This window comes from Scylla paramamosain, chromosome 26 (assembly GCF_035594125.1).
Source record: "Scylla paramamosain isolate STU-SP2022 chromosome 26, ASM3559412v1, whole genome shotgun sequence".
NCBI classification, from domain to species: domain Eukaryota; kingdom Metazoa; phylum Arthropoda; class Malacostraca; order Decapoda; family Portunidae; genus Scylla; species Scylla paramamosain.
In genome coordinates this window covers 17,966,284-17,983,311 of record NC_087176.1, presented here as the reverse complement: position 1 = coordinate 17,983,311, position 17,028 = coordinate 17,966,284, and the positions used below count along the sequence as shown (strand labels likewise).

Here is a 17,028-nt window from a genome sequence, read left to right as displayed (position 1 = left end):
AGTTTGTGTTGAGTTGATAGATGGAGGAATTGAGTTTTTGAGGCATTGAACAATACCAAGCTCGCTCTGCCCCAATCAGAAATTTTAGAAAGATCAGAAGTCAAGCGTTCTGTGGCTTCCCTGCGTGATATGCTTACCTCCTGAAGGGTTGGACGTCTATGAAAAGACGTGGAAAAGTGCAGGGTGGTATCATCAGCGTAGGAGTGGATAGGACAAGAAATTTGGTTTAGAAGAATGAATAATAAGAAGAGAGTGGGTGACAGGACAGAACCCTGAGGAACACCACTGTTAATAGATTTAGAAGAACAGTGACCGTCTACCACAGCAGCAACAGAACGGTCAGAAAGGAAACTTGAGATGAAGTTACAGAGAAAAGGATAGAAACCGTAGGAGGGTAGTTTGGAAATCAAAGCTTTGTGCCAGACTCTATCAAAAGCTTTTGATATGTCAAAGGCAACAGCGAAAGTTTCACCAAAATCTCTAAAAGAGGATGACCAAGACTCAGTAAGGAAAGCCAGAAGATCACCAGTAGAGCGGTCTTGACGGAACCAATACTGGCGATGAGATAGAAGGTTGTGAAGTGATAGATGTTTAAAAATCTTCCTGTTGAGGATAGATTCAAAAACTTTAGATAGGCAGGAAATTAAAGCAATAGGACGGTAGTTTGAGGGATTAGAACGGTCACCCTTTTTAGGAACAGGTTGAATGTAGGCAAACTTCCAGCAAGAAGGAAAGGTAGATGTTGACAGACAGAGCTGAAAGAGTTTGACTAGGCAAGGTGCAAGCACGGAGGCACAGTTTTAAGAACAATAGGAGGGACCCCATCAGGCCCGAGGGTTTAGGCCAGCGAGGGCATGGAAAACATCATTGCGAAGAATTTTAATACGTGGCATGAAGTAGTCAGAGGGTGGAGGAGAGGGAGGAACAAGCCCAGAATCGTCCAAGGTAGAGTTTATAGCAAAGGTTTGAGCAAAGAGTTCAGCTTTAGAAATAGATGTGATAGCAGTGGTGCCATCTGGTTGAAGTAGAGGAGGGAAAGAAGAAGAAGCAAAGTTATTGGAGATATTTTTGGCTAGATGCCAGAAATCACGAGGGGAGTTAGATCTTGAAAGGTTTTGACATTTTCTGTTAATGAAGGAGTTTTTGGCTATTTGGAGAACAGACTTGGCATGGTTCCGGGCAGAAATATAAAGTGCATGAGATTCTGGTGATGGAAGGCTTAAGTAACTTTTGTGGGCCACCTCTCTATCATGTATAGCACGAGAACAAGCTGTGTTAAACCAAGGTTTAGAAGGTTTAGGACGAGAAAAAGAATGAGGAATGTACGCCTCCATGCCAGACATTATCACCTCTGTTATGCGCTCAGCACACAAAGACGGGTCTCTGACACGGAAGCAGTAGTCATTCCAAGGAAAATCAGCAAAATACCTCCTCAGGTCCCTCCAACTAGCAGAGGCAAAACGCCAGAGGCACCTTCGCTTAGGGGGATCCTGAGGAGGGATTGGAGCGATAGGACAAGATAAAGATATGAGATTGTGATCGGAGGAGCCCAACGGAGAATAAAGGGTGACAGCATAAGCAGAAGGATTAGAGGTCAGGAAAAGGTCAAGAATGTTGGGCGTATCTCCAAGACAGTCAGGAATACGAGTAGGGTGTTGCACCAATTGCTCTAGGTCATGGAGGATAGCAAAGTTGTAGGTTAGTTCACCAGGATGGTCAGTGAAGGGAGAGGAAAGCCAAAGCTGGTGGTGAACATTGAAGTCTCCAAGAATGGAGATCTCTGCAAAAGGAAAGAGGGTCAGAATGTGCTCCACTTTGGAAGTTAAGTAGTCAAAGAATTTCTTATAGTCAGAGGAGTTAGGTGAGAGGTATACGGCACAGATAAATTTAGTTTGAGAGTGACTCTGTAGTCATAGCCAGATGGTGGAAAATTCGGAAGATTCAAGAGCGTGGGCACGGGAGCAGGTTAAGTCATTGCGCACATAAACGCAGCATCCAGCTTTGGATCGAAAATGAGGATAGAGAAAGTAGGAGGGAACAGAAAAGGGGCTACTGTCAGTTGCCTCAGACACCTGAGTTTCAGTGAGGAAAAGAAGATGAGGTTTAGAAGAGGAGAGGTGGTGTTCTACAGATTGAAAATTAGGTCTTAGACCGCGAATGTTGTAGAAGTTAATGAAGAAAAAGTTGAGGGGGGTGTCAAGGGTCGTCGACAGAAAGGCAGTTCGACCTGGGGACATTTATGGTTCCCTCCCCAGATGGGGACTTCTAGGCTGGTGTAGGAGTCGTCATGATGATTTTAAAATTTTTGAGTGAAGGGTGTGTGTGTTATTAGGTGCTTGTAGTTTTGTGTGGAGGAAGAGCGTTGTCTTTAGAGGGCAGGCTGTGACTGCCCCCTTGTGTTGTGAGACACAAAGGGAAATGTTCAGTGAGGTCACAGCTGGGTTTAATGATAAGTTCACAGCACCCCCTGAACAGTGCTTTAGACCTCACTGGGAGTAATTATCGTTTCGAGAGGTGTCTACTGCCTCCTCCTATAGGAGGAGGCAGTATATATATATATATATATATATATATATATATATATATATATATATATATATATATATATATATATATATATATATATATATATATATATATATATATATTATTGCTACTGTTATATTTTATCCCTTTTAAATTATAAATTTTAACTTTTTAATAACCTCGTTGTGACTCAAATTCTTACTCACTCTCTCTCTCTCTCTCTCTCTCTCTCTCTCTCTCTCTCTCTCTCTCTCTCTCTCTCTCTCTCTCTCTCTCTCTCTCTCTCTCTGTCTCTCTCTCTCTCTCTCTCTCTCTCTCTCTCTCTCATTCACAACTTACCAGGAGAAGAGTGACGCACACAGCCACCATGGACCCGAAGATGGATATCCACGTCGAGATGCTCAACGGATAATAGAAATTTTGCCATTGTGGTCTCCTGCCAGGTTTGGCCATGGCGAAGCTAAAAGGGGAAAAATCGAAGCCGATAGTGTAGTCCCACCTGTAGCAAAAAACAAATGAATGACACTTCGATGTGAGGTAATAAATACCAATTTAAGTAAATTTAGAACAGTCCCAATAGGCACATTGATATCTGGCAGGCACCTCACCTCTCAAGACGGTTTGGAAGTATCACGTAGACAACACTTGCAATAAAAGATTCGCGCCTCTCCACCTGGTCTGTTACCTGTGTGCATTTCAGTGATATACATTGCATTATAGTATCACTATTGAGAATATTTTATAAGGTGTTCCTCAAGCTTTTAAACTTATACTTTTTTTTTTTTTGTGGCTATACTTCACTATTTCCGGATTCCATAATAAATCTAATCATTTGGGTTTCAGTTCAGCTAGACACTTTCAGTCATTCATGCACACCTTCGTAGTATACATTACCGGCCACTTAGCGTATGGGGTGTCTTAGAGATAGGTAAGATACAAGTGTTATTACTGTATTACATTCACTCTAATTTTGTTTTCAATCTCTCTTCTTCTCTACCAGCGAGGTGAGAGACATATAACAGTTCTGCTACTCTCTCCTCAATGGAGGAGGCAGTAGACACCTGTCGAATTGATAATTTCTCCCAGTATAGTCTCAAGCACTGGAACAGCGGATGCCGTGAATTCATCAGTAACCCAGCTGTGACCTCACTGAATGTTTTCCTTTGTGTCTCTCAACCTAAGGGGGCAGTCACAGGCTGCCTTCCAAAGATAGCTCTCTCTTCCTTCACACAAATATATGTGCACGTAATTACACGCACTACTTCGTCAAAATTAGAAATTTTATGGCGACTCCTACACCAGCCTCGTAGCTTCCGTTTGGAAAGGGGACCACAAATTACCCCAGATCTGATTGCTCTTCTGGTATGGACCTTAAATGCCTTGAGAGCCTCCTTAACTTTTATTCATTAACGTTGGTAACATTCGAGGCCTTAAATCTAATTTTCAATGTGGAACACCACCCCTCCTCCTCTAAATCACATCTTCTTTTCCTCACCGAAACATAGGTATCTGAGGCAAATGATAGTAGAATCTTCTCTGTTCCCTCCTACTTTCTCTCTCCTCATTTTCAATCCAGAGTTAGATGTTGCATCTCTGTGTGCAGCGACCTAGATTACTTTGGAACCACCGCTCTTGAATGTTTCGAATTTTCTACCATCTTGCTACGACTACAGAGTCACTCTAAAACTAAATTTACCTATGTTGTACAATTCCTCTGGCTATAAAAAAAAAAGTTACTATTTAAATTCCAAAGTGGAGCACATACTAATCCTATTCACTTTTGCGGAGATCTCCATTCTTGAAAACTTCAATGTTAATCACCAGCTTTAGCTTTCCTCTCTCTTCACTAACCAACATTGTGAACTAGCCTTTAATTTTGCTATCCTCCACGACCAAGAGCAACTAATGCAGCACCCTACTCGTATTCTGAGCGTCTGGGACGTATACTCAACACTCTTGACCTCTGTTTAACCCCTAATCCTTTTGGTTATGCTGTCACTCTGTCTTCTCCGCCGGGCTCATATCTGTATCTTGTTCTAGCGCACCAATTCCTCCTCAGGATCGCGCAAACCGAAAATGCCTCTGACGTTTTGCCTCTGTTAATTTTTGGGACCTGAGGAAGTATTACTAAGATTTTCCTAGAAATGACTACTGCTTCCGTGTCAGAGACCCGTCTCTGTGTGATGAACGCATAACAGAGGTGATGTTATCTGACATGGAGGCGTATATTCCTCACTCTTTCACTCGCCCTAAAGGTTCCAAACATTGATCTGACTCGGCCTGTTCTCGCACTATACGTGATAGAGAGGCGGCTCACAAAAGGTATTTGAGCTTTGCTTCACCTGAAGCAAGGTCGTCTGTTTTTCAACTAGCCAGAAACTATTTTTTCAGTACAAAATATCAAAATCTTTCTAAATCTAACTTTCTTCTTCTTTTCAATAGAAAATGTCAAAATCTTTCTAAATCTAATTTTCCTTGTGATCTTTTGCTACTCTCAAAAAACTTTGCTTCTTCATCTTTCCCTCTTTTATTTCAACCTGATGGCACCACTGCTGTCTTATTTATTATAAAGTTGAATTCTTCTCAAACCATCTTGGATGATTCAGGGCTTATTCTTTCCTCTCCTCCACCCTCCGACTATAAACCCCGTTCAAACATTGACAAATTTGGATGGTGAACCCGTTGCGACTCCACTGCGACTTGTCCGCAGAGGAGTCGCCGTGCATTCGCAATGCGTTCGCAGCGAAGTCGCCACGGCTGGGAGCTGTAATACGTTCGCATCGGTGTCGCACCACTATCATAGTGCTGTCGCAACAGATTGGCAGTGTAACAGTAAGTTCACCGCGTTTGCAGCGCTGTCGCAGCGGATTCTACATGTCCTTCACATCTTCGTGCTTTAATTAGGTGACAGTGTAATGATTCTCTCTCTCTCTCTCTCTCTCTCTCTCTCTCTCTCTCTCTCTCTCTCTCTCTCTCTCTCTCTCTATATATATATACAAGGAAAATGCAGCAGGCACCTGTCGAAGCGATAATTACTTACAGTGAGGTCTAAAGCAGTGGATCAGGGGATGTTGTGAACTTATTATTAATCTAAGCTGTGACATCACTGACAGTAGCCCCTTTTCTGTTCCCTCCTACTTTCTCTATCCTCTTTTTCAATCCAAAGCTGGATGTTGCGTCTATGTGCGTAACAACTTAACCTGCTCTCGTGCCCATGATATTGAATCTTCCGAGTTTTCCACCATCTGGTTAAGACTGCAGAGTTATTTTCAAGCTGTATCTCTCTCACTTAACTCCTCTGACTATAAGAAGTTCTTTAACTACTTAAATTCCAAGGTAGAGCACATTGTGACTCTATTCCCTTTTGTGAAGATCAACATTCTTGGAGACTTCAACGTTTACCACTAGCTTTGGCTTTCCTCTCCCTTTGCTGACCATCCTGGTGATGAAGCCTTGAACTTTGCTGTCCTCCCCGACCTAGAGAAATTGGTGCAACACCCTACTCATATTCCTGGTTCATTGGGCCCCTCCGATCACAATCTCATATCTGTATATTGTCCTATCGCTCCAATCCCTCCTCAGTATCCCACAAAGCGGAGGTGCTTCTGACGTTTTGCCTCTGATAGTGGAACTATCTATGCTGATTTTCCTTGAAATGACTACTGCTTCCGTGCCAGAGACCCGTCTTTCAAGATCTAACTCTTCTGAATTCTGGTACTTAGCCAAAAACATTTCTAATAACTTTGATTCTTCATCTTTCCCTTTTTTATTTCAATCTGATGGCATCACTGCCATCCCCTCTATTTCTAAAGCTGAACTCTTCCCTCAGACTTCAGAAGGTGGAGTTGATGCTCAGGTGGAGCATCAACTCCACCTTGAGTTCTTGTTCCTCCCTCTCCTCCACCCTCTGACTACTTCATGCTAACTACTAAAATCCTTCGCAATTATGTTTTCCATCACCTCGCTGGCCCAAACACTCGAGAGGTTTATAGGTGGGGTCGCTCCTGTTTTTCTCCTAAATTTTGCCTCCGTGCTTGCACCTTGCCTAGCCAAACTTTTCAACTCTCTCTGTCCACATCTACCTTTCCTTCTTGCTGAAAGTTTGCTTACATTCAGCTAGTTCCTAAAAAAAAGTGACCGTTCTAATCCCTCAAACTACCGTTCTATTGCTTTAATTTCCTGCCTAAATAAAGTTTTTGAATATCTTCAACAGGAAGATTCTTAAACATCTATCACTTCATAACCTTGGATATGATAGCCAGTAGGGGTTCCGTCAAGGCCGCTCTATTGGTGATCTGGCTTTCCTTACTGAAACTTGGTTATCTTCTCTTTTAGAGATTTCGGTAGAACTTTTGCTGTTGCCTTAGACATATCAAAAGCTTTTGATAGAGCCTTTGATTTTCAAACTACTCTCCTATGGCTTCTATCCTTCTCTCTGTAACTTCATCTCATGTTTCCTTTCTGACCGTTCTATTGCTGCTGTGGTAAATGGTTACTGTTCTTCTCCTGAATCTATTAACAGTGGTGTTCCTTAATGTTATCTCCTGTCACCCACTCTCTTCCTATTATTCATCCTATTATTCAAAACCTTCCAGACAACTATCCCCTCTTCTTCAATAACACTCAACTGTTTGCTTATAATCTAACCTAGAAACTTCACATTTCATCTCTAGCTAAAACAGCTTCTATGAAGTTAAGCGTTTTAAGTCGTCTACGCCAGTTTTTCTCTACCCCAGCTGCTAACTCTGTACAGGGGCCTTATCCATACATGCATGGAATGTGCTTTACATGTATTGGGGGGTTCCACTCATACCGTTCTTTTGGACAAGGTGGAATCAAAAACTTTTCTTCTTATCAATTCCTCTCCTCTAACTGACTGTCTTCAGCCTCCTTCTTATCGCAACAATGTTGCATCTCTTGCTCTCTTCTACCGCTATATTCATGCCAACTGCTCTTTTGATCTTGCTAACTGCATGCCTTCTCTGCTTCCGCTGCGTCTCTGCACAAGACTTTCTCTCACTACTATTATGTCCACCTCTTTGATGCAAAAGTTAGCCATTAGTCTCAAACATTCATACCTTTCTTTGGTAAACTCGAACTCTCTGCGTGCTTCTGTATTTTCACTTTCCTATGACTTGAATTCCTTCAAGAAGGAGGTTTCAAGACTCCTATCCTTCAATTTTTGACTACTGCTTTTGACCCTTTTCTGGGACTGGAATCTCAGTGGGCTTTTTTTTATTCGATTTTTCTTGCCCTTGGCCAGTGTCCCTCCAACATAAAAAAAAAAAAAAAAAAAAAAAATATATATATATATATATACTCGTATATATATATATATATATATATATATATATATATATATATATATATATATATATATATATATATATATATATATATATATATATATATATATATATATATATATATATATATATATATTATGCACAGCGAGAGAGAGAGAGAGAGAGAGAGAGAGAGAGAGAGAGAGAGAGAGAGAGAGAGAGAGAGAGAGAGAGAGAGAGAGATGAGGGGAGATATAGAGAGAGCGAGAAGCAAAGGAAGGGTCGTAGACGAGTCGAGTCACGCTGTATACAATATTACCGTAAAATTTATAGTAATTCCTTCACCAGTTAACTTACCCCATTCCCCTTCCTTGCCGAGAGTTGTAGTTGATAGACCATGTAGCTGAAGAGCTGCTCTTTCTCATGAAATGATTGGTTTAATCCTGCCCTCCAAACAGACCACTATTAAATTTTCCCATATGAAAATTTAAAACATGAAATTTTAAAACTTGTGTTTATTTTGGGAGAGAGAGCGACGCAGTGTTGCCGTTTTTGTTACTAACATACCAAATTTAGTACTTGTACATGCTACCAAGTACGTTTGGTACGACTTTAGCAAAGAATGGAAAAATTTGGTACTAAAGAGATCAAGAGTTTTATACAGAGGACAACCAAACGAGATTGCCGTAAACGTGACACCACTGCCAGCATTGGATGAGTGGACTGTCCCTGTCCTGCACGCGTATGTGGAGACTGTAGAGTGGGAGACCGAGAATCATGTGAATCGGACATTTTCCTATAATTTATTATTTTGTTTGTATTTCGACTTCTTTTCCATACCACCTTAAAGGTAAAAGTCAAGGTGCGTTTATTTATTTTTCATTCTATATATATATATATATATATATATATATATATATATATATATATATATATATATATATATATATATATATATATATATATATATATATATATATATATATATATATATATATATATATATATATATATATATATTTTTTTTTTTTTTCTTATATAGGAAAGACACTGGCCAAGAGCAACAAAAATCTAATAAAAAAAAATGCCCACTGAAATACCAGTCCCGTAAAAGGGTCAAAGCAGTGGCCAAAAATTGATGAATAAGTGTCTTGAAACCTCCCTCTTGAAGGAATTCAAGTCATAGGTAGGTGGAAGTACAGAAGCAGACAGGGAGTTCCAGAGTTTACCAGAGAAAGAGATGAATGATTGAGAATACTGGTTAACTTTTGCGTTAGAGAGGTGGACAGAATAGGGATGAGAGAAAGAAGAAAGTCTTGTGCAGCGAGGCTGCGGAAGGAGGGGAGGCATGCAGTTAGCAAGATCAGAAGAGCAGTTAGCATGAAAATAGCGGTAGAAGACAGCTAGATATGCAACATTGCGGCGGTGAGACAGAGGCTGAAGACAGTCAGTTAGAGGAGAGGAGTTGATGACACGAAAAGCTTTTGATTCCACCCTGTCTAGAAGAGCAGTATGAGTGGAACCCCCCCAGTAGAGAGGCCAGTAGACACCTGCCGAAACGATAATTACTCCCAGTGAGGTCTAAAGCACTGTTCAGGGGGTGCTGTGAACTTATCATTAAACCCAGCTGTGACCTCACTGAACGTTTCCCTTTGTGTCTCACAACACAAGGGGGTAGTCACAGCCTGCCCTCTAAAGACAACTCTCTTCCTCCACACAAAACTACAAGCACCTAATAACACACACACCCTTCACTCAAAAATTCTAAAATCATGGCGACTCCTACACCAGCCTCGGAGTCCCCATCTGGGGAGGGGACCATAAATGTCCCCAGGTCGGACTGCCTTTCTGTCGACGACCCTAAGTGTCTTGACACCCCCCTCAACTTTTTCTTCATTAACTTCTGCAACATTCGCGGTCTAAGATCTAATTTTCAATCTGAAGAACACCACCTCTCCTCTTCTAAACCTCATCTTCTTTTCCTCACTGAAACTCAGGTATCTGAGGCAACTGACAGTAGCCCCTTTTCTGTTTCCTCCTACTTTTTCTATCCTCATTTTCGATCCAAAGCTGGATGCTGCGTTTATGTGCGCAATGAATTAACCTGCTCTCGTGCCCACGCTCTTGAATCTTCCGAGTTTTCCACCATCTGGCTACGACTTAAGAGTCACTCTCATACTAAATTTATCTGTGCTGTATACCTCTCTCCTAACTCCTCTGACTATAAGAAATTCTTTGACTACTTAACTTCCAAAGTGGAGCACATTCTGACCCTCTTCCCTTTTGCAGAGATCTCCATTCTTGGAGATTTCAATGTTCACCACCAGCTTTGGCTTTCCTCTCCCTTCACTGACCATCCTGGTGAACTAGCCTACAACTTTGCTATCCTCCATGACCTAGAGCAATTGGTGCAACACCCTACTCGCATTCCTGACCGTCTTGGAGATACGCCCAACATTCTTGACCTTTTCCTGATCTCTCATCCTTCTGCTTATGCTGTCACCCTTTCTTCTCCGTTGGGCTCCTCCGATCACAATCTCATATCTTTATCTTGTCCTATCACTCCAATCCCTCCTCAGGATCCCCCTAAGCGAAGGTGTCTCTGGCATTTTTCCTCTGCTAGTTGGGGGGACCTGAGGAGGTATTTTGCTGATTTTCCTTGGAATGACTACTGCTTCCGTGTCAGAGACCAGTCTTTGTGTGCTGAGCGCATAACAGAGGTGATAGTGTCTGGCATGGAGGCGTACATTCCTCACTCTTTTTCTCGTCCTAAACCTTTTAAACCTTGGTTTAACACAGCTTGTTCTCGTGCTATACATGATAGAGAGGTGGCCCACAAAAGGTACTTAAGCCTTCCATCACCAGAATCTCATGCACTTTATATTTCTGCGCGGAACCATGCCAAGTCTGTTCTCCAACTAGTCAAAATCTCTTTCATTAACACAAAGTGTCAAAACCTTTCAAGATCTAACTCCCCTCGTGACTTCTGGCATCTAGCCAAAAATATCTCCAATAACTTTGCTTCTTCTTCTTTCCCTCCTCTACTTCAACCAGATGGCACCACTGCTATCATATCTATTTCTAAAGCTGAACTCTTTGCTCAAACCTTTGCTAAAAACTCTACCTTGTACGATTCTGGGCTTGTTCCTCCCTCTCCTCCACCCTCTGACTACTTCATGCCACGTATTAAAATTCTTCGTAATGATGTTTTCCATGCCCTCGCTGGTCTAAACCCTCGGAAGGCTTATGGACCTGATGGGGTCCCTCCTATTGTTCTCCGAAACTGTGCCTCCGTGCTTGCACCTTGCCTAGTCAAACTCTTTCAGCTCTGTCTGTCAACATCTACCTTTCCTTCTTGCTGGAAGTTTGCCTGCATTCAGCCTATTCCTAAAAGGGATGACCGTTCTAATTCCTCAAACTACCGTCCTATTGCTTTAATTTCCTGCCTATCTAAATTTTTTTAATCTATCCTCAACAGGAAGGTTCTTAAACATCTACACTTCACAACCTTCTATTTGATCGCCAGTCTGGGTTCCGTCAAGGCCCCTCTACTGGTGATCTTCTGGCTTTCCTTACTGAGTCTTGGTCATCCTCATTTAGAGATTTTGGTGAAGCTTTTGCTCTTGCCTTGGACATATCAAAAGCTTTTGATAGAGTCTGGCATAAAGCTCTGATTTCCAAACTAGCCTCCTACGGCTTCTATCTTTCTCTCTGTAACTTCATCTCAAGTTTCCTTTATGTCCATTCTATTGCTGCTGTGGTAGACGGTCACTGTTCTTCTCCTAAATATATTAACAGTGGTGTTCTTCAGGGTTCTATCCTGTCACCCACTCTCTTCTTATTATTCACTAATGATCTTCTAAACCAAACTTCTTGTTCTATCCACTCCTACGCTAATGATACCACCCTGCACTTTTCCACGTCTTTTCATAGACGTCCAATCCTTCAGGAGGTAAACATTTCACGCAGGGAAGCCACAGAACGCTTGACTTCTGATCTTTCTAAAATTTCTGATTGGGGCAGAGCAAACTTGGTATTGTTCAATGCCTCAAAAAAGTATGCTTCACATGTCTGGGGGGGTTCCACTCATACTACTCTTCTAGACAGGGTGGAATCAAAAGCTTTTCGTCTCATCAACTCCTCTCCTCTAACTGACTGTCTTCAGCCTCTCTCTCACCTCCGCAGTGTTGCATCTCTAGCTGTCTTCTACCGATATTTTCATGGTAACTAACTGCTCTTCTGATCTTGCTGACTGCATGCCTCCCCTCCTCCCGCGGCCTCGCTGCACAAGACTTTCTTCTTTCTCTCACCCCTATTCTGTCTACCTCTCTAAAGCAAGAGTTAACCATTATTCTCAATCATTTATCCCTTTCTCTAGGAAACTCTGGAACTCACTGCCTGCTTCTGTATTTCCACCTTACTATGACTTGAATTCCTTCAAGAGGGAGGTTTCAAGACACTTATCCATCAATTTTTGACTACTGCTTTGACCCTTTTATGGGACCGGCATTTCAGTGGGCATTTTTTTTATTGGATTTTTGTTGCCCTTGGCCAGTGTCCCTCCTACATAAAAAAAAAAAAAAAAAACTGGTGAAGGTTGGTAGCTCTGATAACTTAGCAGTGCTCTGCGAAGTGAATCTCAACCCTGCTTGCGTGGAAGAGAGCCAGCGCTGGCTGTGGGAGAAGACTAACTGGCGGGGACTTGGGGAAAAATTAGCCTCCACCAGCTGGGATGCCACGTTCACAAATGACATGAACCACAACGTGGCAATCCTCACCTCCCTCATCGAACTTGGTAAAGCGTATTTTGGAGCAGTGATCTGCACTCACACTTTATTTTACATCAGCTACACTGGAAGATGGTATGATTGTTTCCCTCTTCTGTTTTGCAAGAATTATACAATCCAATCACTAAAATGTACTTTGCCTTTTTGACCTTCATTTTACCAGTTGTGAGTAAGGCAAAATATAGAATTTTAAGCAACCTCATTCATGATCCACCAGCGTCTTAGTTCTGTCAACAGCATTTTAAAGGTTATTCTTAGTAATTTCATGAAAAAAAAGTCTATAAAAGATAAAAGCTTAAATAAAATCAACCCGAATGATACATCAAGCTACCTTGAATCATGGAACATATACTGTGAAGCAAGAGTGGAGAACATTGCCTTGGAGAACTCAGCAACTATCTTGAAGAAAGATCTTCAGGAATTTCGTGTAAAAACACTGAGCTTTTGTGTAACCCTGTCTAAGCAAATGTTCCAATGCTTCCTGTCATCTGGGACGCTTGAAAAATTGGAATTGCTGGAAGCCAAAGATCCTGCAAATGTGCGTGAAGGAACACTCAAATCTGTCATACCTTTGGCGGTTAAGTTCCCAAACATAATTGCAGAGGGTGAATATAAAGACTTTAATAAGGAATAAAGAGAGTTGATCCTGTTTGAAATTCCTGCTCTAAAAGAGGCATCTATGGAACCAGAACAATTTTGGTATGCGGTATCGAAGAAGAAATGTGGGGATGATCTATGGTTCCCAAAAATGTCGAAACTCGTGTTAAACTTGATGTCTCTGCCTCGTTCTTCTGCTGCAGTGGAAATAATCTTCTCAGTTGTGAGCAAAATCAAGACAAGACACAGATCACGACTACAAACATAAACACTGAACGTCTTCTTCACAACAGATTGCAAAAACTGGCAATCGTGTCCTGAATTACTCAAGAAAATGACCAGCAAGATGTGGACTGCAACTGAAAAAAAGGAAAACAACTATCTTCACTTCTGAGTTTAATAAGGTGAATACAATTTGCTAAATTTGGTATGTTTTGGTCTCGGCACTTTTTGATGGCGGTATCTGGTATGACTGATAAAAAGTAGTGGCAACACTGGAACTACGTAGAAAGTGGAGCGGAGGCAGAGCGGGACAGACTTCAACCCCCTTTCCACTTTTCCTTCCCTCTTTCCTTCCCAGTCCGCCGCCCTCTCTCTATCTGTGTCGTAGCCAAGATACCCATGCCTATAGCATTGCCCCCTTCGACACCCACGATGCCCATACCCATGCCGCCCATAGCAACGCCCCCAGCGTGGCCCCTCATGAGGTCCCCCGTCTGTTCATGACCCAGGTCAGAACAATGCCCGCCTTGTTCGCGAACACTACAAAAGTGCAGGTGTTGCTGTCGTAACGGAGGATTAGGACGGGCTAGTCGCACTAAAAGCCTGGTAATGAGCGGTACTAATCTTACGCGCTTAAACCACAACAGAGCCTCACCTCTCGTGACCCAAATGTTATGCGCGCTTGATGGACATAAGAAACTTTAAATATCTGTGTATAGGAACGAGTATCCAGTGTGCCCTAAGGGTAAAATAAACCTTAAGGCTTTTGGTGACGAAAAGTAGACAAGTAAACATTCTGGCGATGTGGTGTTTTACAGGAAGAAATGAATGTACTAACTTGTCGGATCCTGGACCCTAAGGAGGGCAATGTATGTAGCCGTGTATGTAATCTTGTTGCCGCGTAGACCTAAGCAGATGGAAATTGTACATAAGGAGGAAGCACAGAACAACTGACGTAGTTCTCCGGTCATCATAATATAGGTGGTGTCTTATTTTTGAGCAGGTGCAACTCAGTTTTGCTGCACCATGAGACTACCAGACGTTCTCTGCATCGCCGAGGCCGTAAGTAATACTCAGAGGATTTTACCCTGTGCCTTGTGTGTCTCGACTTTAAATATGCTGTGTTCAGTATACTGTGGTTTCCATATATTTCATATTGTGTTTCATGTGTTGATTTAATGCTGGATTATGATGAGTGACGATATTTTCTGTGGCACTTCGCATGCAATGACCACACGATTTTGTCTGAATTTTACTCGTGTTTGATTAGTTTATTATGTGATTATGTTATGTTTAAAAGTGGCGCGTTACTGAGTAACATAATCTTATCGATGAAGTCGCGTTAACATATAATAACGTGAAAACTTATTAGTTTGTCAATGCAGAGTTAGTTTTATTCTCTGGTATTATGTGGTTGAATTACTGTATAATAACGTGAAAACTTATTAGTTTGTCAATGCAGAGTTAGTTTTATTATCTGGTATTATGTGGTTGAATTACTGTCTTTTATTGTCTGCATGTGTTGTTGGAATGCTTATTTACCGGTTAAGTTTAGTTTTTTTCTGAACTGCATATATGGCTTAGCCCACTGTGAGAACCCTAGCCCGCCGCTCTCGGTAACCTTGACTTAGACTTAAAGAATTTTGAAAGTACCTGAAGTACTTCGTGAGTAAATAACTGGTGCAGTTCCTGCTTAAACTCTAACTTATAATTAAAGGTAAGTTGGGGGATTACGACATCTGCATCATGGTGGAGGGAGGGGGTTAAGAGTTAACCGTCCGTCTCACGGTTGTTAGGGTCAGTAGCAGACGAGGGTTAAAACGCGCCAGATGTGGCACTTGGAGAGGCGTGTTAAGGCGAGTATAGGGAGAGCACGTTATTTTATACCTACGGGTGGGATTACTGTGTGACGCCTTATTATATGTGTACCATCTGGGCCCTATGGGAGGCCAGGATCTGGGCGGATTCAGATACTGTTGGAGGACGTAAATTCCCTTATTCTGCTACTCCTATGCGTGTTGAGCTCGGGTCTCAGGCATCGTTTTTATGTGTGTCCTGGTGTATTTGTGTCTTGGTGCAAGTACTGAGGAGAGCAGGCCCCTGTCCTCTCCCCCTAGCCCCCACCCCTTCCTGTTTAAGTACAGTGTACGGTTGTGTTGGGTGTTTGTTTAATGCTACTGGTATTGGAACCCACTGTTGTGAGTAGGACAGACCAGAGGATTTATATTTGTGCTAGGCTACTACTGTCTACTTTCTTCCCGGATTTCTGCCAATTTTATAGGAGGTGGGAATCTGTCTTATGGAAGATTGTAAATATCCTGTTGCTTGCTTGGTATGTATCAATCTCAAATATTATTATTATTACACACACACACACACACACACACACACACACATATATATATATATATATATATATATATATATATATATATATATATATATATATATATATATATTATGTGTGTGTGTGTGTGTGTGTGTGTGTGTGTAATAATACATATATATATATATATATATATATATATATATATATATATATATATATATATATATATATATATATATATATATATATATATATATATATATATATATATATATATATATATATATATATATATATATATATATATATATATATATATATATGTGTGTGTGTGTGTGTGTGTGTGTGTCACGAGCAGTCAGTCTTGGTCTCTCACCCAGTTCCGCTCACAGTCAGTCTTGAGAGAAGCTGCTCAGTCATCATTTCATATCACTTCAAAGAGAGAGAACACTCAATCGTGACGTTACAATCTCGTCTTGTATCAAGTGTGTACATTCTCTATTATTAAATCAAGAAGAACTCTCATCATACGTGTCTTTTACTCGCACACACCAGCTATATCAACTTATACCCACGACCTCTAAGCTACCAGAAATACCAAGCTCACCACGCTACCAACACACCAAGCTCCTCATTTGATCCAGCAGTGGTAAGCATCATCAACTAGGCAAATACTTCATCTAAATTCAAAACAGTAAAGAAGAGGGGTAAAACATGATCTAGAACAAGTGGTGATCGCATCAAATATCAAAACAGATAGAATGTGTAATATTTGTCACGGAAACATGCTGATGGCGCGCACACAAGGAGAGCTCACACAGACATAAAAAGGTTATAAGCGTCTCCTATATAATATTATATGGTCCATCGATGAGTCACACTGCATTCGCAGTGGCAGCGCGTTCGCAACACATTCTCCATACTGGCAGCGGATTCGCGTGGGTGTTGCAACGTTTCTCGCGCGTTCGCAACACATTCGATCTGCACTTGCAGCGCGTTCGCAGCACGTTCGCCAAGCATACGAGTCGCAGCACATTCGCAGCAGTAGCCATTCAGGAAGTCACAGCAGCGTCGAAGCGGAGTTGCCATCGAAATTCGCCAATGAGTGAACGGGGATTACTTCATGCAACCCGTTAAGATAATTCGGAATGATGTTTTCCTTGCCCTCGCCGGCCTTAACCGGTGGAAGGCTAATGGACCATTCTTAAAATCTGTGCTTCCGTGCTTGCACCTTGCCTTTTTGCTGGAAGTTTGCTTATATTCAGCCTGTTCTTAAAAAGGG

At 41.6% G+C, this 17,028-nt stretch overlaps 1 protein-coding gene across 1 annotated transcript in view; it reads right to left on the bottom strand.

Moving 5' to 3' along the window:
- LOC135113928 (uncharacterized) overlaps positions 1-3,520 on the bottom strand; it is an 81,154-nt gene extending 77,634 nt beyond the window's left edge. The window contains exons 1-2 of the mRNA XM_064029535.1: positions 3,135-3,520; positions 2,866-3,025 (exon numbers count right to left, since the gene is read on the bottom strand). Coding sequence (XP_063885605.1) covers positions 2,866-3,025; positions 3,135-3,241 — 267 coding nt within the window. The 5' untranslated portion in view covers positions 3,242-3,520. The remainder of the gene's footprint in view (positions 1-2,865; positions 3,026-3,134) is intronic.
- Between the last annotated feature and the right edge of the window lie 13,508 nt (positions 3,521-17,028).